Raw genomic sequence first — 27,363 nt, 5'->3', positions numbered from 1 at the left:
AGATGTCCTAACAGACTTGCCAAAACTATAGTTAACATGAAATTTGTGGAGGTTGAAAAAAAAAAAAAAAAAGTTTAATGACACTACCCTAAGTGTATGTAAACTTCCGACTTCAACTGTATTCAAATGACCTATCATTTGAAAAAAAAATTGCAATAGTTTTGAATGCAATGTTTGCTTTTGCTAGAGATTTGTAGAGAGTTTTGCATTTTGTGTAAGTGGTTTTGGGAAAATAGCCTCAAGATTCAGCAAACGTGTAAATAATTGTGGAAAACTAAGTCAGTTGTGGTCAATTCATTGTTGAAATGGTATTCAGTCCCAACTATGGCCTTAAATCTATGCAGTTTCACTTACAATAATTTGAATGAACTCAAACCCAGTTGTAAAGATGGTCAGATATATTTATTAAATATGGTTCTTTCCACAGGCAAGACCCAACCCCCCAAAAAATACATGTTTTTAAGAACAAAAATAGGTGACAGGTTTGAATCCTGAGCAGAAGGCCTCAGACACCCCCACGTCTCTCAAAACAGAAAAGCATGAGGGGTATGGGTTTATTTCTTTGTCTCATAAATCCATCTTCTAGTCATTTATTGACAAGGGTTAAAGCAGACAAATGCATTTTCTATAGTCTCCGATAGAGGGGGGGGAGGGGGGCGCGCTCTGTACAGTGTAGTATTAGGTGTTTTACAGTGTGCATCTACGTCGATATGTTACAATTCATCTCTGATATGAGTGAGGCGTCACAGAGCCCGTCTGTCGATGTTGGTGAGGCTCTGAAGAATAATTATTAAGTACTTTACTTTTTTACATTGTTCATTTACAATTGATTTCTTTGATTCGTTCAAAAGGAAGCATGTCATTAGGTGGCGGGTTGATTTCCGTCGGTCATCCTTTTCCTCTGCCATCCCTCCTCTCACCAATAGGAAATGAATAGATGTTATATACACATGACATAGGTTCATGGTGAAGTTCTAACTAATCTAAATGATGGTTTGCAGTGGTCAGGACAGATTTCAACGCAGACTGCTTTGTCACAGCTGATGGGCTAGGGCTTGTCCCTCCCTCACCAGACAATCAAAACAAAAGAAGCACCAGAGGTGTTGGTAGAGATTTCACATTTCAAGAGAGAAAAATGTAAACAAAAAAAATAAACATCTGCAAAATAAGAAAAGGACAGCCTAAAGCATCAAGGTTGGCATGGCAGGTAATGTATTGCTGACATACTAATATAACTTGGACTAGCATGGTGTGGGGTTTACTACCTATAGGAGAATGTGGACTGGCATGGTGTAGGGTTTACTACCTATAGGAGAATGTGGACTGGCATGGTGTGGGGTTTGCTATCAATGGAAGAACTTGCACTGGTGTGGGGTTTAGGGGGTTTGCACTGCAGAAGGTTATCGCAGGTTATTCTATTTGACCGTCAATGGCACAATACCACACTATAGCTCAAGAGAGCTGGAACACCTATGCATCCTTGCACAGAGATGATGCATATGCCCTTGTAGGGTTTCAAGGTGGGATATCCACTGCGTAACACTAACAATCATTGTCCCTTCAGAAGGCTGCTCAGTTACATAGCTACTAAGTCTATGAGTAAGAAAAAAGTTAATGGCAAGGAAACATTGTGATTTTACAGCATTTTTGGACATCTTTTGCTGAATACATGAGCATTCATTTAGTGGGTAGCAACTAGCACGAGGAAGCACTTCTGGTACTGACATTTCTGTTGTATGCATGTGACATACAGATCAACATTCTTAGCAGGGAAAGTCAAGTAACTAATCAATTTACTATCCCAGAAAGGGAGTTCATGCACCCCACACACTTGAAAAAAAATTAAATAAAAAATGGCCACAGGAGAGATACATCCATAACTAAATGTCTTCTTTTCATTTTGTGTTTATTTCTCTCCATTAGTAACAACTGCTTTGCTTCGGGTGAACATACAGCATTTGAGACAAAGGCTATATAATCTCTCTCTCAAAAAAGAAAAAAAGAACATTACTTAATAAATTAAATAGGCAGGTAAATGATAAGAGTAGCAAGGTGCAGTGCCATGGCAAAGCAAAGCTTTGAGTGCCAGTGATAAACCTGCCACTGCAGCAGAGACCTAGAAGCCCCCAACCCCAAACCACTGCCACCAGTCACAACATGTCTCTCAGAGCTGGTGTACACAAACTGACAGTAACACCCATCGGGGTCCTAGAATTCAAAAGTATAGGATCTCTATGCAAGTACCAGTCTGTCAGGCAACTACTACACAAAAAAAAAAGGGGGGGGGGGGGTCCCATTAACTCATTCATAAAATGGAACCACTTATTTGATCCATGTCCTCTTCTGAAGCAACAAACCCGTGTAGGCTACACACAACCACGGAGTAAAAACTGATGACCGTCCTCTCCTTGAGTCATGTTCTCACAAATCTCGACAGTAAAGGCTGTTGGTTCTTGACTCAAGCCCAGAAAAAAAGTAAGCGTTTCCTTTTAGTCGACAGCGCCAAGTTTACACATAACCCAAGGTGCAACACGACTGGATAATCTCACGTGAAGGTACCATCCACTCATCCAGACTTTAAAGGCCCAGTGCAGTCAAAAATGTGATTCTTGTTTTTATGAATATACATCTCCACACTATGAGGTTGGAATAATATTGTGAAAATTATAATGCCCTTTTAGTGTAAGGGCTGTTTTAAAAGAACGGCCTGAAATTTCTGCCTGTTTTGGTGGGAGGGTTTTGGCATTCCATGGTGACGTCACCCAGCTGTAAATGGGTTAATAGACCACTAAGTTCCAAACCCCTCTGCCAATAACAGCCATTTACAGTTTCCCCCACCCATCTCGAACCACGCCCAGACAGTCCTAGTGAAATTCTTCCTTGCGAAATTGCTCTTTGCTAAGAAGCTGTTTGTTTTAAATTTAAAATGATTAAAACAAATCACAGTAAGGTACTTAATTGTTACCCAGAAATGATTTGATATAGAGATAAAAACAGCTGCATTGGACCTTTAATCACCATACTCTTATCTTGGTGCAGAGTTGGAGGGGACTCGAGTCAGGGCTACCGAATACTGGTTTTTATTCAACGACAATACTGACAGGCTGATGGGTAGCTGGCTTAAGTTGATAGGAGTGGATGTGCAGTTGGGGTTGGAGGCAGTCTTCCTCTTTTCTGGAGGCAGCCATGCAAGCGCAGCACAATCACAACTACAGGTCCAAAAAAAAAAAACAGGCACCGGACCAAACACTACAATCACCCTTAAAAGCTCTATAAAACTAGAGCCATAAGTTATGGTTCAACTATAAAATCCTCTCCACGTTTTCAGTCTCCTTTTAAAAACCAGCCAAAAAGGGGAGAAAATAATAATAATCATACATAGATTTTTCAGTTTTTAAAAGCGGAGGAAAAGCTGAAATTCTTGCATATTTTAATGGGGTATAGTATAAGGGGGATTGCTCAAATGAAGTTGTGAATCAAGATTTGGTTTTTAAAATGACAAAATAGCTTATGTACATTGGTAGTTGTGTGCAATGTTTCATTTGTTGTTTTACATGGCTGGATACACTGTGGTAGAGAGCGAGACATCTTTCTCTACTCTTGGCCAAATCCTTCTGTTTCCTCGATAGCAAAGAGCAGCTTCTCCTTCAGCTGTTCAAAGCTTTTGTACGGGGGCAAGTCCAGCCTGTTAAAGCTAAAGAAAATAAGCATAAAACCAATAATTGAGTTTGAAAGCAAAACAAGAAACAGTCATTGTATTCAAGTATGACATGATTTACACCCAACACATTATTATTTGACATTGAAACATCATTCATTGATTTGATTTACAAGCAGGATGTTGCCGTGGATCTGGACCACTCACCAAGTGTGACTCCGAGGGAGCCAAGTGTCTTTTCCGACCTTCTCAATGCAGAACTTCTGGGGCCCGTTACTACCTACAGAGACAGAAAGATGGTGAACAAAATAAATCACTGCAAATACTTGAACTAAATAGCCCTTTCCCCCAGTACTACCTACCTACCTGCCTTCTCCGAGCCAGAACGGCACATAGATAAATCCTGACTAATTGTTCAACCCCATATCGATGGACATGAAGGTTAGTCGTAGGTGTGTCACTAACCCATGAGCTCAGCGAAGCCCCCTAGAGGCAGTCTGCAGGTCCCCGTAACAAATTGCATGAGTCTCAGACGCACCTCGTTGTCCACCTCCTTCACCAGCTGTACACACACAGACAGACGATTAACACTGCGACAACATACAACATCCTTACCAACATACCTGTACAGAAACATATGGGAATTCAGGGCAGGTAGTGTCCAAATCACTAAGGACTTAAAATGCTCCACACACACAGTCGTGAAGGCGGCGTGACAGCACCTTTTCCCCTTCAGCAGGTTGGAAAAGTTTGGCAAAAGGTCCTACAGCTGCACCATTGAGAGCATCTTGACTGGCTGTGTTACTGCTTGGTATGGAAACAGCACCACCCTTGATTGCATGGCACTACAGAGGGTGGCGCGGACAGCCCAGTACATCACTGGGGCCGAGCTCCCTGCCATTCAGGACCTCTATATCAGGCGGTGTGAAAGGAAGGCCCAAGCCAGACTGTTCACTCTGCTTCTGCAAAGCAAGTGGTACCGGTGCATCAAGTCTGACACCAACAGGCTCCTGAACAGCTTCTATCCCCAAGCTATAAGTCTGCTAAATATCTAACAAAATGGCTACACAGAGTATGAGAGTTGACGATTGTATTTTATTTTTAGACTGTAAACACACCCACAGGGCCCGACACAATGACACTCCAGCACACACACAATCCATAATTTGCTTAAAAACACACATTTATACTGACTCTACACACAATCATATATGCTGCTGCTAATCTGTTTATCATATATCCTGATGCCTGGTCACCTTACCTCAACACACATCTACCTCTGGCACTCCAGTATCCCTGCTCATTGTAACTAGTATACTTGCCTACTTTCTCATGTTATTTTTATTCATCTTGTGTTTTTGTATTACCTTGTTATTTTCTTGCATGACATTGTTATTGATTACTGCATTGTTGGGTTTAGAGCTTGCAAGAAAGGCATTTCACTGAAAGGAAAGGCCGTCGCGGAGATTGAACCCATGACCTCGGGGGATTGGATGTACCTACCTGCCAGAACCAGATGATCTGCTTACTGTTCCTGGTGTAGTGGCGATACACAGTGTTTCTCTGCCAATCCTGTAGGTCCACCTCCTGCATGCCACACAGCATCACCTCAAGCTCCTTCTCATCAAAGTACTGGAGCCACTGCAGAGGCACCACCTCGTTGAAGCCGTCCAGAAAAGCTTTGGTCTGGCCCTCCACGCCGCGGGAGAACCGCCACTCTGCCATCAACCTGTAGGAAACATGATGTAGTGACAGTTATGATTATAAGGATGAGACCCTAAGCAGCCTCAGGTTTGAGCAATGTAAGGAATGCAAAGATTACAAATATTTAGCTAGTTGATATCAGGTCAGTTTAGGACACAGATTTAGCACAGTCCTGGATTCAAAAGCTTGTTCAATGGAGAATATCTATTGCAAGTACCTTGAAGCAAAAAAATCCATTATAACAGCAGTAAGATTAGCAAAATGAGGCTGTACGTCACTAAGCGGCAGCACTATTATCACCATGTAAACATCATACTAAAATACATGGGCACAATTGCTCATCGCATATCATTGGATGCCTCTGTGTCGCCGTGAACAAGCTGCTCTGTGATCGGGCCGTCACTTCCTTACCCGATGTACTCCTCTTTGTTCTCCTCCGTCACCAGGAGGTCGCTGCCGTCAGGCTTCAGGTCATGTGACGTGAGCTTCCCCAGGATCTCCATGTCCACAGAGAAGTACATCTCTAGGCTACACTCCTCGATGTTGTTATCCCTGTCATGAAGGACAAGCACCATTATATATAGCACATCTCTAGACCACACTGCAGGAAGTTATTATCCCTGAAGTGAAGGACCACAGACTCAAGGCTCTCAGGTCCAATGTTAAGAGAGAAATAAATCTCTAGCCCCACACTTGTCTATATTGTTATCCCTGGAGATGAGAGAGCACCAGTGTACGCTGGCTAGCACAGGACCAATGTTGATTTCCTCTATGTTGTTATCCTTGGAGAGACAGGGAGAACGTTATGGACTAACAATGTAGTAAGCAGGCGTAAAATAAAACGCCTGACCTGGGCCCCCACATCCGGTTTTCAGGGAAAAATACTATCAAGGTGATGCTGTATCCCTGAAAACTGGATATTTTACAGTTTCTTCTGACCCGCTAAGGGTGGCTCAGGAATAAACTAAGTACATCTCTAGACCACACGGTTGTTACCCCTACACAGGAGAAAATTGCTTAGGGGTTTGGTAGTCAATGATTAAAATGGGTAATCACCTTCTTCATATTGAGTTGCACCCCCTTTTACCCTCAGAATAGCCTCAATTCGTCGGGGCATGGACTACAAGGTGTCGAAAGCTTTCCACACGGATGCTGACCCATGTTGACTCCAATGCTTCCAACAGTTATGTCAAGTTGGCTGGCTGTGCTATGGATGATGGACCATTCTTGACACACAAAGGAAACTTGAGCATGAAAAACCCACCGGTGTTGCAGTTCTTGACACACTTGAACCGGTGCGCCTGGCACCTACTACCATTACCCGTTCAAAGGCACTTAAATATTTTGTCTGGTCTGTTCACCCCCTGAAGGGCACACATACACAACCCATGCCTCGGCTTAAATTCTTCTTTAACCCATCTCCTCCCCTTCATCTACACCGATTGAAATGGATTTAACAAGTGGGATCATAGCTTTCACCTGGATTCACCTGTTCAGTCCATGTCACGGACAGAGTAGAGTCTTATGTTTTGTACACTCAGTGTACAGTGCATTTAGAAAGTATTCCGCCCGTGACTATTTCCACATTTTGTTACGCTCCAGCCTTATTCTAAAATGTGTTAAATAAAAACATCTCTCAGCATTCTATACACAATGCCCCATAATGACAAAGTGAAACCAGGTTTAGAAATGTTTGCAAATGTATTAAAAAATTAAAAACTGAAATGCCTTATTTGCATAGGTATTCAGACCCGTTGCCATGAGACTCGAAATTGAGCTCAGGTGCATCCTGTTTCCATTTATCATCCTTAAGATGTTTCTGCAACTTAATTGGAATCCACCTGTGGTACATTCAATTGATTGGACATGATTTGGAAAGGCACACACCTGTCTATATAAGGTCCCACAGTTGACAGTGCATGTCAGGGCAAAAACTAAGCCATGAGGTAGAAAGAATTGTCTGTTGAGCTCCAAAACAGGACTGTGTCGAGGCACATATCTGGGGAAGGTTATGAAAACATTACTGCAGCATTTAAATACCCAAGAACAGTGGCCTCCATCATTCTTAAATGGAATTAGTTTGAAACTACCAAAACTCATCCTAGAGCTGGCCGCCGGCCAAACTGAACATTCGGGTGAGAAGGGCCTTGGTCAGGGACATGACCAAGAACCCGATGGTCACTGACAGAGCCCTAGAGTTCCTCTGTGGAGAATCTTCCAGAAGGACAACCATCTCTGCAGCACTCCACCAATCAGGCCTTTATGGTAGAGTGGCTAGACGGAAGCCACTCCTCAGTAAAAGGCACATGACAGCTGGCTTGGAGTTCGCCAAAAGGCACCTAAAGACTCTCAGAACATGAGAAACAAGACTCTTTGGTCTTTTGAAATCAAGATTGAAGTCTTTGGCCTGAATGCCAAGCCTCACGTCTGGAGGAAACCTGGCACCATCCCTACAGTGAAGCATGGTGGTGGCAGCATCATGCAGTAGGGAATGAATCGCTGCCAAAGGTGCTTCAACAAAGTACTGTATAAAGGGTCTGAATAATTATGTAAATGTGAGATTTTCATTTTTGCTTTGTTATTATTGGGTATTGGGTGTAGATTGATGAGGGGGGGAAAAATGTATCAATTTTAGAATAAGGCTGTAACGTAACAAAATGTGGAAAAAGCCATGCGGTCTGAATACACTGTATATGCCAGTTAGCAGATGCTTTTATCCCTGTGCGAATGGAACCCACAACCTTGTGGTTCCTGGCCAGGACAGGTGACGAGAGCGGTAGGTCTGCCTACCTGATCCAGATCAGAGAGTTGTAGAACTCAGGGTCGATGGACTCCAGGTCTTTGATGATGAGCTTCTTGTTCAACATGCGTTTATAGAACGGCAGAGAGAAGCCTGTGTCGATGAACTTCCCGTGGAAGAGGGCCTGTGGACAGGAGAGAGAGACCAGGAATGTTCACATGATTCTGCTGAAGGAGTGTTTGTGTATGCAAGACTGTGTGTGTGTGTGTGTTGTACCATGGCTATGAATCGTCCTATAAAGCAGAAGTAGGAGAGGTGGTCGGGGTTGATGGTGGAGGCTGGGTTTATCTGCAGACAGTAGTTACTCTTGCCAGCGTACTCAAAGAGGCAGTACATGGGGTTGAGCACCTCGTGGGATAACAGGAAGAACCACTCTCTGTGGGAACAACGCGAGAGAGTGAGGGAGTCAGAAGTGAAGACTGGCAATGAAAAAAAAAAAAAAACCTGGGACAATTTTACTGTGCATGTTTCTTTCAAACACGTCTGGAATAATCTTACTGACAGGCATATGGTTACAGAAATGGCCTAAAAGACTAAAGGGTGATTATCAGTGTGTGCAACTGCGATGTGAGTGGTTGTGACAGACCTGGCTAGGCCACCGTAGTCCAGTCCCTCTTCTCCTCTGAAGATGACGTACAGTCTCCTCCTCAAGTCGTAAGGCTTCAGGGCCATAATCTGGAAACACAAATACTAGCATTAGCCTACAGAGAACCGGCCACTGTAAAAACATTTTACCCAGAGTGAAATGTGTTTTGCAGGCAGGGGTAACATAGTCCATAATATTAAAACACAATCATCATCCTGCAACTTATCACATGTAATCATACAATTGTCTTACTTTGAGTTGCACAAATGATATAGTCAGTGAGGAACAATGTGACATGCCACAAGGAACTGTACGTGTGTTTGTGTGTTGCTGTCTGTGTGTCTCCTGTATATTATGTTCTTACAACCGGTTCCACACAGACAAAGACCAACTCTTACTTGTTGGAAAGAGTCTTCGAACAACGTCTGCCTAGACACGGTGATCTTAACATGGCTGGGGAGTGCGTTGGACTGGAGAAAGAAAGAAAAAGTGGCTGTGAAATCAAAACGTGACTGGAATGTGCAAAACAACCATCCCTTCATCCAAACTAAAACAATCCAAACAGAAGAACATAGGGAGCATAATAATACCTGACAGAGGTAGCGGAAGTGTGCTAGTTTCCACCTGAAGCTGCGCTCGTACGCTATCTGTGGGCCTTTGGTGCTGAGGAGGGAGTGGCAGAGGTCAGAGGTCAGGGACACAGTAACAGGATATAACTAATCATCGTCATCATGTGGCCAGAAGAATTGTTTGATGAAGCCATAATGAACTGGAAGAATATCCCAAAAGATCTTAGTGATTCAGAGATGGTGGTTTTCTTGAATATGTAAATTAAACAATAACAAGCAGAGAGGTTTGCTGCTCATTGCATCACAAGACACCGTAACTAATGACTGTTTTATGAGCAGCTGCTCTTAAACAGGCCCCGTCTGTCATAAGTACAGCCCCCCCCCCCCAAAAAAAAAATCAAGAGTACAGTCCACTACTTACACAGAGGACTTCCCTGTGCGCGGATCACTGAAGGTGGTGGTCCGAGTGTTGTGATCTACGAAGTAGCGGACACCCTCCCGCGTGTACCGGATCTCCCAACCCTGAGGAAGAGGGTCCTCATTCTGGAGCCTGGAGGGAGGGGGGTGAGAGACAGAGCGAGAGAGCGAGAGAGCGGTGAGAGAGAGAGACTACTAAATTCTGTTTTTGTTAGCTACTATCAGATCAATATGGCAGGACATGGCGTTGCCACAGAGCTAGCTGGGCTCACCCTTGTGTGCGGGGATCTTCCCACTGTGTTGTCTTGGTGCTGTGGTTGACAAAGTACACCCGGTCGTTGGAGTCCACACGTCGCTCTGGGGGGGGGGGGGGGGGGACAGAACGGTTTAGCTCACACATCAACATGCAAGTAGAGAGAGAGAGAAAGAGAGAGCTGGTAGTCCAATCCACCAAACTACCAGGTGTGAAACAGGAAAGAGACTCTGGGGGTATGCTAAATTGGTATAGAGCAGACCTAACCCACTATTAAATTAGTCAAAACATGAACATTTTACATCTGGCAAATTAAATAAGGAAATGATCTCAGAGAAAAATGTCCTCATGTGTGCTACCTATATCCCCCCAATAGAATCTCCATACTTTAACGATGACAGCTTCTCCATCCTAGAGGGGGAAATCAACCATTTCCAGGCCCAAGGACATGTACTAGTCTGTGGCGACCTAAAAACCTGATAACCTCGGCACACGGGGGGACAAACACCTACCTGGAGGTGACAGCATTCCCAACCACATATGCCCCCTAGACGCAACATAACCAACTAAACGTGTCATAACTCCTGCAGCTCTGTTGGACGCTGGGAATGTACGTAGTCAATGGTAGGCGTCGAGGGGACTCCTTTGGTAGGTACACATATAGCGCATCTCTTGGCAGTAGTATTGTAGACTACTTTATCACTGACCTCAACCCAGAGTCTCTCAAAGAGTGCAGTGTATAAAGTCAGAACATCTGCGGTCTCAGCCACTGCCTGTCACCAAGGGTGTACCCCAAGGCTCGATCCTAGGCCCCACACGCTTCTCAATTTACATCAACATAGCTCAGGCAGTAGGAAGCGCTCGCATCCATTTATATGCGGATGATAGTCTCATACGTTACTGACCCCACCCCGGACTTTATGTTAAAACGCTCTACAACAATAGCTTTCTTAGTGTCCAACAAGCTTTCTCTGCCCTTAACCTTGTTTTGAACAACTCCAAAACAAAAAGGTTATGTGGTTTGGCAAGAAGAACACCCCTCTCCCCACAGGTGTGTTTACTACCTCAGAGGGTTATACCTTGAGGTAGTCACCTCATACAAGTACTTGGGAGTATGGCTAGACAGTACACTGTCCTTCTCTCAGTACATATCAAAGCTGCAGGCTAAAGTTAAAGCTAGACTTGGTTTACTCTATTGTAAATCGCTCCTCTTTCACACCAGCTGCCAAACTAACCCCGATTCAGATGACCATCTTACCCATGCTAGATTACGAAGACATAATTCATAGATCAGCAGGTAAGGATGCTCGAGCGGCTAGATGTTCTTTACCATTCGGCCATCTGATTTAACACCAATGCTCCTTATAGGACACATGACTGCACTCTACACTCCTCTGTAAACTGGTCATCTCTGTATACCTGTCGCAAGACCCACTGGTTGTTGCTTATTTATTAACCCCCCCCCCCCGAGCTATCTACTGCAGCACTCATCCTCCACATTCAACACCCGTGCTGCCAGTCACATTCTGTTAAAGGTCCCCAAAGCACACACATCCCTGGGTCACTCCTCGTTTCAGTTCGCGGCATCAAGCAAATGGAACGAGCTGCAACGAACACTCAAATTGGAGAGTTCTCAATCTCTTCATTCAAATCATGGACACTCTTACTGACAGTTGTGGCTGCTTTGCGTGATGTATTGTTGTCACTACCTTCGTGCTCTTTATGCTGTTGTCTGTGCCCAATAATGTTTGTACCATGTTTTGTGCTGCTACCATGTTGTCATGAGTTGCTGCCTTGCTATGTTGTCGTCTTAGGTCTCTTTAAATCAAAATTTGATTTGTCACGTGCGCCAAATACAAAAGGTGTAGAACTACTTACAAGCCCTTCCCTACTTACAAGCCCTAACCAAGAGTGTTGTCTTGCTTGTCGTGATGTGTTTTTTGTCCTATATTTCTTTTTAAACCCAGCCCGTCCCCACAGGAGGCCTTTTGGTAGGCCGTAATTTTAAACAAGAATTTGTTCTAAACTGACTTGACTAGTTAAATAAAAAAGAGCATTCAGTCAGTCCACTGACACCCCCATCAGATCAGAGCAAAATCACACTACTTGAACAGAGCTTTGCTCAAACATAAGGCATCAAAGCCAAACGAGCTAAATAATACACTGCTCAAAAAATAAAGGGAACACTAAAATAACACATCCTAGATCTGAATGAATGAAATATTCTTAACTTTTTCTTTACATAGTTGAATGTGTTGACAACAAAATCACACAAAAATCATCAATGGAAATCAATTTTATCAACCCATGGAGGTCTGGATTTGGAGTCACACTCAAAATTAAAGTGGAAAACCACACTACAGGCTGAACCAACTTTGATGTAATATCCTTAAAACAAGTCAAAATGAGGCTCAGTAGTGTGTGTGTGTGGCCTCCACGTGCCTGTATGATCTCCCTACAATGCCTGGGCATGCTCTTGATGAGGTGGCGGATGGTGTCCTGAGGGACCTCCTCCCAGACCTGGACTAAAGCATCCGCCAACTCCTGGACAGTCTGTGGTGCAACGTGGCATTGGTGGATGGAGCGAGACATGATGTCCCAGATGTGCTCAATTGGATTCAGGTCTGGGGAACGGGCGGGCCAGTCCATAGCATCCATGCCTTCCTCTTGCAGGAACTGCTGACACACTCCAGCCACATGAGGTCTAGCATTGTCTTGCATTAGGAGGAACCCAGGGCCAACCGCACCAGCATATGGTCTCACAAGGGGTTTGAGGATCTCATCTCGGTACCTAATGGCAGTCAGGCTAACTCTGGCGAGCACATGGAGGGCTGTGCGGCCCCCCAAAGAAATGCCACCCCACTGTTTGACCGTTTGAGCAGACACATGCACATTTGTGGCCTGCTGGAGGTCATTTTGCAGGGCTCTGGCAGTGCTCCTCCTTGCACAAAGGCGGAGGTAGCGGTCCTGCTGCTGGGCTGTTGCCCTCCTACGGCCTCCTCCACGTCTCCTGATGTACTGGCCTGTCTCCTGGTAGCGCCTCCATGCTCTGGACACTACGCTGACAGACACAGCAAACCTTCTTGCCACAGCTCGCATTGATGTGTCATCCTGGATGAGCTGCACTACCTGAGCCACTTGTGTGGGTTGTAGACTCCACCTCATGCTACCACTAGAGTGAACGCACCGCCAGCATTCAAAAGTGACCAAAACATCAGCCAGGAAGCATAGGAACTGAGAAGTGGTCTGTGGTTATCACCTGCAGAACCACTCCTTTATTGGGGATGTCTTGCTAAATGCCTATAATTTCCACCTGTTGTCTATTCCATTTGCACAACAGCATGTGACATTTATTGTCAATCAGTGTTGCTTCCTAAGTGGACAGTTTGATTTCACAGAAGTGTGATTGACTTAGAGTTATATTGTGTTGTTTAAGTGTTCCCTTTATTTTTTTGAGCAGTGTATAAAAACAATGCTATAGATAGATTTCCACACTACTCACCTATCAAAAAACAAATTGGGCAACAAATTCAATCCCTTCTAGACAATTTCCTGGACAAAATGACTCACTAATAGTGAAGGTGTAAATTTGGCAGTAAACCTAAACAGTATATTTGACCTCTCAGCTTCCTTATCAAATCTAAAAATGTCAAGACAACCTAAGAAAATGAACATCAATGACAAATGGTTTGATGAAGAATGCAAAAACCTAAGGATGTTGAGAAACAGATCCAATCAAAAACAGAGCCACAGAAAACCTGAGCCTACAGCTTCGCTATGGTGAATCACTAAGACAATACACCACGGGGAAAAAAAGAACAGCACATCAGAAAATCAGCTCAATGTAATTGAAGAATCCATTTATTTATTTTCCCTTTTGTACTTTAACTATTTGCACATTATTACAACACACAATGACATTTGAAATGTCTATATTCTTTTGGAACTTTTGCAAGTGTAATGTTTATCTATTTCACTTGCTTTGGCAATGTAAACATATGTTCCACATGCCAATAAAGCCCTGATATTGAATTGTGAGAAACAGACAGAGAAAGAACAGGAGGAACTACAACAGACAAGACTGCAAATAGCGGACAAGAGGTGAATGTACAAAGAGTCCGAATATGCATGGAGAAAAAATATACAAGATCATTTCAGTATCAATCTTGTACATCTGGCCACAAACCAAGCCAAGATAAACCATGATGAAATCCAAAAGGTGATAGACAGTGAGCCAACTATGGAACAACCTCACTACAGATCAAATAGTGAACACAGTGGGTCCTAAATTGAGAACATCACAAATTCAGAACTGAACTTACCCCAACCAGGAGGCAGTGGTCCCAGAGGGTCGTTTTCTGCCGACATCATGGAAGCCTGGATGAACCGTGGAATAGAGATCACATACACGTCCATAAAGCACCGAGAGAAGGAACAAAGGGAAAATAGTCCAAATGAGATGATTTCCCAACTAGTGAGTAACTGAGCAGTTAGCTAGCCGGCCATCAGCAAAATGCTGACTACATCAGATCCCTCCATGGTAGTCAGTCAGTGTAGAGTGCTTATCATCGTCAGAGCAGATGAGATTACAGGAGAGTTCAAAGGGTTAGGGGAGCCCAGTGAAACCTCTCAAAGCACTACATCAGAGGTGTCAATGTTGGCTATAGGGACCAGGACTGAGTGATGTGAGGACATGGGGTGACTACAGACATGTCTATCGGTAAGATTAAGATTCACTCATGTCTGTGCCTTTACAAACAAGTAATCAATGATAGAATTTATTTTAAAAGGCTGATTAAATGAACACATGGATATGCATACAAAAAGTGAAAAACTAGATTTGTTTGACATAAAAGCCAGGAGTTCTCCTGTAGCTTCAGACCAGAGGCCTTTCTGGTTTGTTTATGCTGCTGAGTAATTGGTTGATGATCATTCTGAGAATAATGTGAAAACACATTCTATAATTTGATTGGCAGATTAACGTTTAGCTGTTGGCAGGGACCCTGGGTTTATTCGATGGGCCAGAAAGGTCAATATGAATATGTTATACTGAACTGACATTTGCTCTTCACAAAACAGAAGTGTGTCGGTTGCCTACAACTGAGAATTTTATTTCCTCTTAAAATACAAATCTTCAATGTAGCTAACAACTTAACAGAGCTTAAAGAACTACCCAGAAATGCTCATAGCTGTAACCACGTATATTGACTCTGGGGTTTGAATACTTATCTAAATCAAGATCTATTAGTGTTTTATTTTTCATACATTTTCTACAAATATGTTAGAATTGTTCTTCCATCGACATTTAATCCCACTTTGTAACAACAAAATGTGGGAAAAGTAAAAATGGGTTTGAATACTTTCTGAAAGCACTAATATTTCCTATCCGCCACGTTCTCTGACATAGCCAACAAATTGGTTTCTGGGGGCAGGAGGAAGACGAGGTCCCTACCGAGTAGAGGTATCTCTGGTTGAACTGGTGCATTGCCCCCTGGAGCTGGCTGCGCTGGGACTGCCATGCCTCAAAATTACGCACCGACTCCATGGTGGGCCTCTGCCACGTGGTGGTTCTGGTGTTGTGGTCCACATAGTAGATCCTGCCTCGGTCATCCACACGCCTTTCCCAACTGAGAGAGCGCGAGAAAGTATATTTACTATTATATGCCATTTAGCAGCAGCTTAGTACATTAGTACATTTTTCACAGATAGAGACAGAAGACCAATATGCAATGTCCTACTATAAGGGATCGAAAAATAACAGATGGCAGAGATCAGATCCTGGTAACATGCTGACATTGTGTTAGTCAACACAGCGCAAATAGCCATCTTACTGACCCTGGCGGGAGTGGCTGTGGTCTCTCCCATGTTGTGGTTTTAGTGTTGTGATCCACATAGTAGGTTCTTCCATGGGGATCCTTCCTCTGTTCCCACCTACAGAGCAATACACATGGTCACAAGACCGGATGACAAACACTCACAGATATTAAACACGACTGACACAGGTACAGCACAAACAGTTAAATCCAGTGAGACGTCACTTACCCAGGGGGGAGGGGGTCTGAAGTGCCTGCGTTGGGGGCCTGTTGTCTGGGCTTGGCCTCATCTGCTTCTGCCCCACTGGAGCCCCCTGCTGCCTCGACAGTGGAACTGGGGGTGGAGGAGGCTGGGGCTGCCTGGCCCGAGGCTGAAGAGGAGGAGAAGGGGGGAGCAGCAGGACTGTCATGCTCAGTGGAGGGAGCCTCTGTGGTGGGTTGAGGGGGAGAGGGACCAGTTGTGGAAGTGAAGGCTGGGTTGGTGGCTGGAGCAGGGCCAGAGGTGGCTTCGCTGCAGTCCTCAGGGCCGTCTGCAGGGGGCAGGGTCTCGTCTGTGGAGGGGGCAGGAGCAGCGGCCTCCCCTCTAACTACAACTATAGAGGGAAAGACAATTGAAAAGGTGTGAAAAAGAGCAAGGGGAAAGGACAACAATCGGTGAAGAAAAGAGATTCGACAGCAGTGTTAAAGGTATCAAAAAGAATAAACATTTGTTTTGATGAAACATTGAATTTGGCCTTATGGCTATTAGCCCATAGAAACGCATTGAATCCTATATCTGAGAAATAGAAAAAAGACCAAACCACTAGTTTACGCCTATTGGAGCAAATGAAAAAAAAAACGTTTACATTCAAAAAAATATTTGGGGGATTCCATCAATCTGCAATATTAAAGCTATCTACCTCCTGAAATAAAATACCAGGAAACTACTGCAGTTTCCATTTTATTTTTTAAAATGTATTTAACCCTTTATTTTAAGCAATAATATACATTTCCATTCATTTTTTAAAAACTGGTACCCGGCTACCTTCAGATTAGTCTTGTGGGCGTCCTTGAACAAAACAACCGATATGTACGTGCTCATGAGAGTCTTATAAGTGTCAGATCGGCTGTACCGACTTCAGACAAGTCCCGTGATGCTTGTGGGGGTCGTATAGCAAAGCAGAGAACCTCATGTTCATGAGTCCCCACATGTTCACGAGTCTCAAAAATATTTTTTTTAAACATGCAAAAATTTAATTGATTTTACGGAGTTAAAGTTCATGAGGAAATCTGTCAATTTAAATACATTCATTAGGCCCTAATGTATGGATTTCACGACTGGGAATACAGGTATGTGCATCGGTTGGTCACAGATACCTTAAACTAAAAAAATGGGCCTCAAAATCTCTTCACAGTATTTTTGTGTATTCAAATTACCATCGATAAAATGCAAATTGGGTTTGTGATCTGTGGTCTACACTTGCCCATACCATTGCCCCGTGGTGGGGAACTCTGTTCACATTGACATAAGCAAACCGCCCGCCCACATAACGCCATACACGTGGTCTGCGGTTGTGAGGCAGGTTTGACCTACGGCCAAATTCTCTAAAATGACGTTGAAGGCGGCTTATGGTAGAGAAATTAACATTCAAATATCTGGTAAAAGCTCCGGGGTACATTCCTGCAGTCAATATGCAAATTGCACGCTCCCTCAAAACATCTGTTGCATTGTGTGACAAAACTGCAAATTTCAAAGTGGCCTTTTATTGTCCCCAGCAGAAGGTGCACCTGTAATGATCATGCTGTTTAATCAGTTTCTTGAAATGCCACACCTGTCAGGTGGATGGATTATCTTGGCAAAGGGATAAATGCTCACTAACAGGGATGTAAACAAATCTGGCACAAAATGTGGTAGAAATAAGCTTTTTGTGTATATGGAACCATTTCTGGGATATTTTATTTCAGCTCATGAAACATGGGACCAGCACTTTACATGTTGCGATGATATTTATTTTCAGTGAGGTTTGTAGAACAAACCATTCGGACGCTAAAGACACCTTTCACTGCAGATGTGGAAGTGCGACATTGGCTGATGCAGTGATTGAGACGCAGCCCATGCAAAAAAAAAACATCTCTAGCTTAAAATGAAGGACATCGGGGCGTGGACATCGACTCTAAGGGGTTAAACAATGATTCCAATGAACTACCTTGCTATGGTTCAAACCTTACTCCAACCATTGTCTGAGAGCCTAGCTAACCATGTTCCCCCTCTCCACTGTGGCTTGCCGAAATATGTAAACTTAAATCACTGCTCTCCTCGGTGTCTGGCTGATCCCTCCTAGGGGCTTTCTTAGAGCCAGAGGTGCTGACAGGACAGCAGCAGAGAGGGATTACAGGCTGATCTAAATGAATCCATTCTGTTCCCTCGGATCAACTCAACCATGAACAAGGCTAGAATAAAACAGTTGGGAAATTAGCTCTGCAGCAGGCCAGCTATGTACACTGCAAACATCAGGATATTTAATATGGATAAAGACTTGCTAAAGGGCAAAAATTCTGTATTTTGCTATGTCCCACTGGGCACCCTCTGTGACTTCTAGGAAGAGTACGTTTTCACCATCATTGTAAAGCCTTAATCATTCCTAGAGATTAATATTTACTTCATGTGATTCATTTTAATGTAAAATAAATAAACAGGTCAATTCTGTTACGTGAACTGAAATCTCACTTTAATATGGTTTTGCATTTTTTAAAGAAACATTGAACATCTAATAAGTAGTATTTAAACATTAAAGTGACTCCATGTCTATGGGCTAGTATATAGCGGTTTTTCAGTCTCTATCCCAGCTTTGATGCACCTGTACTGACCTAGTCTTCTGGATGGTAGCGGGGTGAACAGGCCGTGGCTCGGGTGGTTGATGTCCTTGATCTTTTTGGCCTTCCTGTGACGTCGGGTGCTTTAGGTGTCCTGAGAAGGCAGGCAGTGTACCCCTGGTGATGCGTTGGGCACACTGCCTGCACCACACGAGCCACCCTGTGGTTGCGGGCAGCGCAGTTGCCATACCAGGCAGTGATACAGGCCAACAGGATGCTCTCAATTGTGCGTCTAAAACATTGTGAGGGTCTTGGGGGCCAGGCCCTTCTTCACCACACGGTCTGTTTGGGTAGACCAGTTCAGATCGTCAGTGATGTGTACGCCGAGGAACTTGAACCTTTTCACCTTCCCCCTGAGGTCCTGTTGATGTGGATGGGGTGTGCTCCCTCTGCGGTTTATTGAAGTCCACAATCAGCTACTTCGTTTTGTTGACGTTGAGGGAGATTATTTTCCTGGCATTACTCTGCCAGGGCCCTCACCTTCTCCCTGTAGGCTGTCTCATTGTCAGTGATCAGGCCTACCACTGTTGTGCCGTCAGCAAACTTAATGATGGTGTTGGAGTCGTGCTTGGCCATGTAGTCGTTGCGCATTTTGGAAGCTGTTATTTTCTGGATCAAATGCGCCAAATAAATGGACATTTTGGATATATATGGACGGAATTAATCAAACAGAAGGACCAATTGTGATGTTTATGGGACATATTGGAGTGCCAACAAAAGAAGCTCAAAGGTAAGGCATGTTTTATATTTTATTTCTGCGTTTTGTGTAGCGCCTGCAGGGTTGAAATATGCTACCCTCTTTGTGTACTGTTGTGCTATCATCAGATAAAAGCTTCTTATGCTTTCACCGAAAATCCTTTTTAAAATATGACGTGTTGGCTGGATTCACAACGAGTGTAGCTTTAATTGAGTATCTTACATGTGTGATTTAATGAAAGTTAGATTTTTATATCAATTTATTTGAATTTGCCGCTCTGCATTTTCCCTGGTTTTTGGCCAAGTGGGACGCAAGCTTCCCCTATACCATAAGACGTTAATCGCAACCGACGTGGCGGCACCGCAGCCTTGTGAATTTTGACCTGTTTAAAAGGTCTTACTCACATCGGCTACGGAGAGAGTGATCAGTCATCCGGAACAGCTGGTGAACTCATGCGTGCTTCAGCTTATTCCCATGAAAACTGATTTGAGATCAAATGGTTGGTATGCATATACCGCATAGACATTTCACCTGTAAAACTGTGTTTTTGTCTTACAGTAACGTTATACTATGCCATTATATTAGGTTCTGTAAAGTACAATACTGGAATCATTATGTGAGATCATGCAGCCATTGCAGAGTAGCCTGTTCTCTATGTGTAAAGTAGAGCATATACACATTTGCAGAAGGAGATATACACATGCGCAGGAGCTTACTAAAAAAGTAAGATCTGCAGACAGACTACTTTATTTGGCACCTAATAAAAAAAAAAATGGTATAATAAGATGTGCGCTTTCTGACAATGTTAAAATTCTGTGAAATAAAGTTCATTTTCACTAAGGTACAGTACCCAAACAGAACTAAATTTGTGGACCAACCCATATAGAGAAGTTTGGATTTTTGGGATGTCAAAATCAATAAGGGACAGTTTCTTAAACTAAAAGGTCACTTCAATGGAGAATCTCTATTAAGCAGGCTTTATTTTTAGTCTTACTACAACAGTGACAACGTGTTTTTCTCAGCATGACATGTGGGTGAGTGAACATAACCCATTGGTAGAAAAACTATGGATAACTCCAGAACTTCAATATTCAAATGAGGTTCTACTCTCACCAGTACTATTGGCTACGTCACTGTCGGTGGGGGCGAGGTTGGGCGTGGGCTTGGGGCTGGCCGTCTGGTGGGTCGGGGAAGATGCTGCGTCGCCATTGACAACAGGGGCAGGGCCGGGGCTGGAGTCGCTGTGGACAGAGGTGGAGGGACCCTCACTGTCCACCCCGTTATAGGTGGGAGCACACCCCGTACCATTCACTGAGCTGTAGGATTAGAAGTTTACAATTGTAATCTCTGCATGTGAATAGAATATTTGATATGAAGGTAATGTATTGTATACAGTGCATTTGGAAAGTATTCAGACCCCTCGAGTTTCCACATTTGTTTACGTTACAGCATTATTTTTAGCCCCTCAATCTAAACAGAATACCCCATAATGACAAAGAAAAAAATCAGATTTAGACATTTTTTATATTACATAAGTATTCAGATCCTTCACTCAGAACATAGTTACATACTTTGGTATGACGCTACTAGCTTGGTACACCTGTATTTGGTGAGTTTCTCCCTTTCTTCTCTGCAGAGCTCCTCAAGCTCTGTCAGGTTGGATGGGGAATGTTGCTGCACAGCTATTTTTCAGGTCTCTCCAGAGATGTTCAGTTAGGTTCAAGTCCGGGCTCTGGTTGGGTCACTCAAGGACTTGTTCTGAAGCCACTCCTGTGTGGTCTTGTCTGTGTGCTTATGGTCGTTGTCCTGTTGGAAGGTGAACCTTCACCGCAGTCTGAGGTCCTGCGCAGGTTTTCATCAAGGATCGCTCTGTACTTCACTTCGTTCATCTTTTCCCTCGATCCTGACTAGTCTCCCAGTCCCTGCCACTGAAAAACATCCACACAGCATGATGCTGCCACCACCATGCTTCAACGTAGGGATGGTGCCAGGTTTCCTCCAGACGCGATGCTTGGCATTCAGGCCAAAGACTTCAATTTTGGTATCAGACTAGAGAAACTTGTTCCTCATGGTCTGAGTGTCCTTTAAGTGCTTTTTGGTCAATTCCAAGTGGGCTGTCATGTGCCTTTTACTAAGGAATGGCTTCCGTCTGGCCACTCTACCATAAAGGCCTGATTGGTGGAGTGCTGCAGAGATAGTTGTCCTTCTGGAAGGTTCTCCCATCTCAGAGGAACTCTGGAGCTCTATTAGAGTGACCATTGGGTTCTCGGTCACCTCCCTTCTCCCCCAGATTGCCGAGTTTGGCCTGGCGGCCAGCTCTAGGAAGAGTGTTGGTGGTTCCAAACTTCTTCCATTTAAGAATGATGGAGGCCACGGTGTTCTAGGGAACCTTCAATGCTGCAGAAACTTTTTGGTACCCTTCCCCAGATCTGTACATCGACACAAACACGTCTCGGAGCTCTACGGACAATTCCTTTGAATTTTGCTCTGATGTGTACTGTCACCTCTGGGAGCTTATCCACACACTCCTTTCCAAATCATGTCCAATACATTTTATTTACCACAGGTGGACTCCAATCAAGTTGTAGAAACATCAAGGATGATCTATGGAAACAGGATGCACCTGAGCTCAATTTCAAGTCTCACAGCAAAGTTTCTAAATACTTATGTAAAAATAGGGTATTTCTGTTTTATATTTTTTGCAAGTTTTATAAAAACCTGTTTTTGCTTTATCATTATAGGGATTATGCCTAGATAGATTTTTTAAAACTATACCATTTTAGAATAAGGCTGTAATGAAATAAAATGGAGAAAGTCAAGGGGTCTGAAAACCTTTCGAATGCACTGAAGGTACAAAGAGACTTCACAAAAACTGAAACTTTTTCAATAAACCGTGAAATAAATATCAAGTAAAATATCAGTACAAATAGATAGGGCTGGGCAGTATACCGTATTTTACTATACTGTATACCAGTATTGATAAATGGACCAGTTTGAGTTTTTACTTAACCTTTAAAATGTCATTTCAATGTTTGGTTTGTTAAATGTGATACACAACTCCGGTGTTTAGAGTTTACCCCATTTGATACTGGAGTCCTCTCCCTCTCCTCCTGCATGCCGCTAAACACATCAAGCCGTACCCCGTTACTCAAGGAGAAAGCAGTTGCGTGACCACAGAGCCACGGGCACTGCCATTCACTTAGCATGGTCATATGAACGCAAATATGTTGGTAACATGCTGCTTTCAACAAGCGTTAAAAAATTACACAAACTAACAGTGTATCCTACGATCAGCAAACTGTCTGCTCGTTTGTCTTTTCTTAGCAAGGTGCTGCCACTATATTACAATTGGAATCACTATATTTTCATGATTTCAACAGTTCAATTAACTAGGCCTAGATGTTTTGCACATATCATACTGCGTGGCAGAGTCTACTTGACTATTTTTGTTTGGAGTTGAATTGAACAGTATAAAATAATACAAATGGAGAAATCTGATTTTCAATGGGGCTATCACGCATGTGTTGCAACCCTAGGATCATGAACTACTCAAAGCATTCTTCCAACGTTTATTTTGGAAACATAAGACATCATTTCAAAATATATATATATTTTTAAATGGTATCTTATGTTTCATATATGACATGGCAAATAAGGATGTAATGCTGAGTTATCATCCACATATATGCAGAGACAGATCCTATGACCTATGTGATGGGGGGGGGGGTTAAACATGGGGCAGTAGGCTAGACTCCCCATCATGTGTCAGGTGGCCCCACCTTGAGACACGACGTGTCTTCCCACAACACAATGGGGGTGACGAATCACTGTCTGAAAGCACTACTAATGATGGAGCGTGCCTGACAGCACCCTCTCTGTAGACTAGTGTGTGTGTGTGGTGTTTTGAGTCTGTTCTAAAAATTTCCATATCTGTTTTCTGGCCAGGATAACAGCACCACCACAGTACCTCAGAGCAGCAAGCAGAAACGTTACCACCTCCACTAACCCTCTTCCTGTTTTTCAGGCAGGCCACGCACATGCAGCCAACTCCACTTCCTCTGTAACAATGCTTCTGTGGCACTTCAGAGTACAGAGGGTATGTGAATGCGTCTATGTGAGTGTGCGCGCGTCTGTGTGTGAGGGAAGGACTTGTGATGCCAGTCTTTCAGAGTGGGAGTAAATGGAGCCTGGGCGCTCCACCCTGCGTATGTCCTGTTCTGTACGGGGTACTAGTGACGCAGTCCTTGGTCTGAGAAGAGGCAAAGCTTTGTGACATTGAGGCTATTGTCATGCAGGGCAGAGGACGAGGGAGAGAGGGGGCAGGGTGCTATGGTGATGAAACAGGCAAGACTGAAGGAGAGCCTTTGTGTTGGTTCACAAGGTTTTTGTCTCTGCACTCATTGCCACAGACCAGAGACAGACAGACCCGAGGGACAGATGTAACTAGCCTACATGAGGCAGGCAGCACATACAGTATATTGCGCCCCAATGTGGACAACCCAAACACACCACTAACACAGAGTCTGGGCAGTGTTTTTGCTGGAGGTGGGCAAACACACACTATCCACAGTAGGTTGTGTATACTGTGACAGTCAGGCCTAGTGGGACAGTGGATGTGTTTTAACAGCTGGGAGAAGGGGCACAGGGGCTATAGGAAGTGTAGGAGAGAGGGCGAAAGGGGGGAGACGGAGAGAGGGACAAAGCAAGTGCAGCGTATGCAGTAGTCACAGGCTGGATGCAGCAGTAACTGCAATGCAGATGAAGTCTGTCTGCCATCTCCTTCACCTCTCGGTCTGAATAAATTGCCAACATCCACTTTGAGGATTCTAATAAAACACATATTAGCCCTGTTAACTGCACTTCGACAGAGTGAGTGAGATAAAGATCAGGGTTGTGTGGCAAGGCCTGCATGCAAGCTGTCCTGATTTAGGGACAGAGGGAGACAGAGGGACAGAATATGTGCAGTCGGAGCTCTGATAAATTACAAGGTGAGAGTTCTAATATCCCAGGCTTCTGAGAACGCGCCAAGAGCCGGACAAATATAGTCCCTACCACAATGATGTAAGGCAGGAAAACTGGAGCTCTATCGGTGTGTGTGTGTGTGTGTGTGTGAAGACCGCATTGCCTTTCAGCATTGGTTTATGGTTGCCTCCAATATAAGCGGCACCACATTTTCTGCTCATAAAATTATTTCCGCCGCCATCTAAACCAAACGTTTCTGCTGACTCAGTGCCCATTCATTCACAACATGGTTTTCTGCCAGGAGTTCTTATCTTACCTGCTGGGAGCCCTTGATGGAGTGTCCCCTCCATTTTCATGAATGGCATCACCGTTCTGCTGGACTTCTGAAAGGGAGGCGAAGGCACTGTTATCCTAAACAATATTCTACAACTAAACACGCATACATACTATAAATAAATCCAAAAAGGTATGACAAGCCACAGGCATACTAAAAACAGACAGCCAGACACACAGCAGTACTCACTGGTAGAGGTGGCAGCGTTGCCGTTGAGCAGTTGTTCCTGGTTGACGGTCAGACCGTCTAGGAACACGGTCAGCTCTCCCGTAGCAACCACGGCCCCCTTATTGTCCAACACCAGCTTCAACACCTCCTTCACGTTCTCCACTGAGGAGGGAGGGGAGACATGGCAGAGACAGGGGAGAAAGGAGGAGATGGGGACAGGGCATGGCAGAGACAGGATGGAAGAGAACACAGCTATTAGTAACTCATTAGCGAGAAAATGTCTGATACAGTATTTGAGGCCCTACTTGAAAATAACAGCATTCTTTCTAAACCATTTACTGTGGAATACTGTGCCCAACAGCAGAAAGGGATACTGCAGTTAATCCTCAAGAGTAAGAACAAATTCTTTCAGGGGAAGGGAGCTGATATCCTGTTGCCTATTGACATTGTTCTTGTCAAGGTTAGAACATAAAAAGGAGGAATAAGAGATGAGGCGGGTTGCCAACTACGTACATTTCCGGTCGTGCTGCTCCAAGGCCTGGAGTAGGTCCAGAGTGGCTTTCCCCAGCAGAGCATCAGCCTTCAGGGTGTGGTGACTCCACACCTTAAAGTCCACCTGCGTGTGTGGCCTGACATTTCTGCAACACAGCGCAGAGGTCACACATCAACTATACCGCATGCACACGCAAGTGCGCACACACAGAAAGTGACCTGGACACCTGTTAGACTACTCAAGTGTTCATTTCTTATAAAGCAGTAATGTGCGTCCAAGACAATTTTCCCCTTGGGAGCAAACATGTTTTTCTTACCATATCTTACACCAACTAACTGGTGGTTTCTTTATCCAATTCTTCTGCTATAGAAATAAACTACTAGCACTATTACAGCGCAGTCAGTGCTGATATGCTTTTCAAGATGCACAGCATGCATTACAAACAGTCACAATATCACCATGACTCAATGCAATGACTGTAGGGCCTGTTACCCCACTAATTAAACTTTAAGTGGCTCCACTGAAGTCAAATGGGCAGACAGACAAAAACCAGGTTTCCAGTCAACCATTTCATGCAGATGGGAAAATGTGCATAGTGTTATCCAGATTTTTGAATATTCTCTTGAAAACGTGTCACCAACTGAATGAAAACCTAGCTACAGACAGCCAGCCAGAGAGGAAGGATCTTCTTGTGACTTCTAGCAAGGTGTCACAACCTGGGGTGATATGCAGCATTTGATAATAATTGTAATTAATGTTTTTCAGCAATCCTTAGAAGGGCTCCCTCAATCTGAACATGTCTCCCGTCGTCTGGGCACAGCCACTGACAGCGCTCTAATCCAAATCAGCTCTATACACAGGACACACTTTAACAGGGAGAGGTCTCAGCGGTCTGTCTGTGGCATACACAACATCTGAAGGGAAGGGAGACTCAGGAGTCCGCCTTGTCGTTACCCTGTTAAGACTTCAAAGAGTTGTGTTTAGTCATTGATTTCAAATCCCACCTCCATGATATACTAGGACTATCACATTGGCCATTTCCCTTGACAATTACAATTTCTTGAGCCTTTCGCAAACGCTTGTTTTTGGTCACACTCCCTCTCCCAGACCTCTTTTCCTCCTCTGCAGATCAGACTGGTTAGTATTCCTCACACGGGCACGGGTCCCCTCCCCCTCAGAGAGCGACCGAGGGCTGCTTCTGACTGCAGAATAAAGAACTACCCTGGTCTATAGAAACACAGGCAACCAAGAAGAGAGAGAGTGCAAGAAAGAGAGATGAGCGTTAAGAAAACAGAGACGACCAGAAAGCGTGCAGAGGCAGACGGAAGTAAACAAAACAAAAGACGACAAGGTAGTAAACACATCCAGATTGTGCCCCAAATGGCATCCCCTGGCCTAGTCGTTTAGGTCAAAAGTAGTGCACTATATAGGGAATAGAGTGCCATTTGGGACACATTTCCAGTAAATCCTTCTAGAAGCCGTTTGATAAATGAAAAGCTGATAGCTAACCAAGTGTGTTTAACGCCAATGGTGACCCTCTCCCTGCATTCAGAAAATACAGTGCAATATACCAGCAGTGTTTTGCACTAGTGTCAGCTGTCTACAGACTCACTTTCAGCCAGGTACTTTTTCCACTTAAAGTACCCATTGATAGAACTGGTGATGAAGAGAAACACTCCTGGTTTAACAGTCTGCCCCGCCTCTTGGTACAGGGGTGTGTGTGTTGTGTGCGCTGGGGTTGGTTGCGTCGGAATTTCTTCACATGGAGTGTGGCAACGACTAGTCAAAATACACTTAGCCTATTGTTTTCTGGCACATTAATTCATTCATTTTCCTGTGCACGGTCCGACATTAACATCTGGTCAGTCACTGGCACGACAGGGCAAATAACTTTCCAGCACATTTTTTTTCATTCTAGCTCAACATTTACCTGCTCTGTCGCGGACTACAATTGGAGACCTCGCGTCTACCATTGAGCAATAGGATTGGCCGTTCATTCAAGCACCACCACGTTCTGTCCCACGAGTCACAACTTCGAGCGGTATATCAGTTGATA

General features: G+C 44.0%; 1 protein-coding gene across 2 annotated transcripts in view; it reads right to left on the bottom strand.

The window, feature by feature from the left end:
- Positions 1–383: 383 nt before the first annotated feature.
- Positions 384–27,363, bottom strand: part of wwp1 (WW domain containing E3 ubiquitin protein ligase 1) — a 55,543-nt gene continuing 28,563 nt past the window's right edge. For both annotated transcript variants that reach the window (XM_020509136.2, XM_031796402.1), the window contains exons 4-23: positions 25,328–25,452; positions 24,836–24,976; positions 24,629–24,695; positions 20,464–20,666; positions 16,030–16,393; positions 15,823–15,918; positions 15,440–15,614; positions 14,310–14,364; positions 10,007–10,091; positions 9,739–9,867; positions 9,339–9,411; positions 9,147–9,218; positions 8,749–8,837; positions 8,379–8,538; positions 8,153–8,286; positions 5,774–5,914; positions 5,162–5,387; positions 4,124–4,220; positions 3,866–3,938; positions 384–3,694 (exon numbers count right to left, since the gene is read on the bottom strand). In XM_020509136.2, coding sequence (XP_020364725.2) covers positions 3,595–3,694; positions 3,866–3,938; positions 4,124–4,220; positions 5,162–5,387; positions 5,774–5,914; positions 8,153–8,286; positions 8,379–8,538; positions 8,749–8,837; positions 9,147–9,218; positions 9,339–9,411; positions 9,739–9,867; positions 10,007–10,091; positions 14,310–14,364; positions 15,440–15,614; positions 15,823–15,918; positions 16,030–16,393; positions 20,464–20,666; positions 24,629–24,695; positions 24,836–24,976; positions 25,328–25,452 — 2,605 coding nt within the window. In that variant the 3' untranslated portion in view covers positions 384–3,594. The remainder of the gene's footprint in view (positions 3,695–3,865; positions 3,939–4,123; positions 4,221–5,161; positions 5,388–5,773; positions 5,915–8,152; positions 8,287–8,378; positions 8,539–8,748; positions 8,838–9,146; positions 9,219–9,338; positions 9,412–9,738; positions 9,868–10,006; positions 10,092–14,309; positions 14,365–15,439; positions 15,615–15,822; positions 15,919–16,029; positions 16,394–20,463; positions 20,667–24,628; positions 24,696–24,835; positions 24,977–25,327; positions 25,453–27,363) is intronic.

Source organism: Oncorhynchus kisutch, linkage group LG18, assembly GCF_002021735.2.
Source record: "Oncorhynchus kisutch isolate 150728-3 linkage group LG18, Okis_V2, whole genome shotgun sequence".
In the NCBI taxonomy this organism is placed as follows: domain Eukaryota; kingdom Metazoa; phylum Chordata; class Actinopteri; order Salmoniformes; family Salmonidae; genus Oncorhynchus; species Oncorhynchus kisutch.
This window is presented reverse-complemented; position numbering and strand designations above follow the sequence as displayed.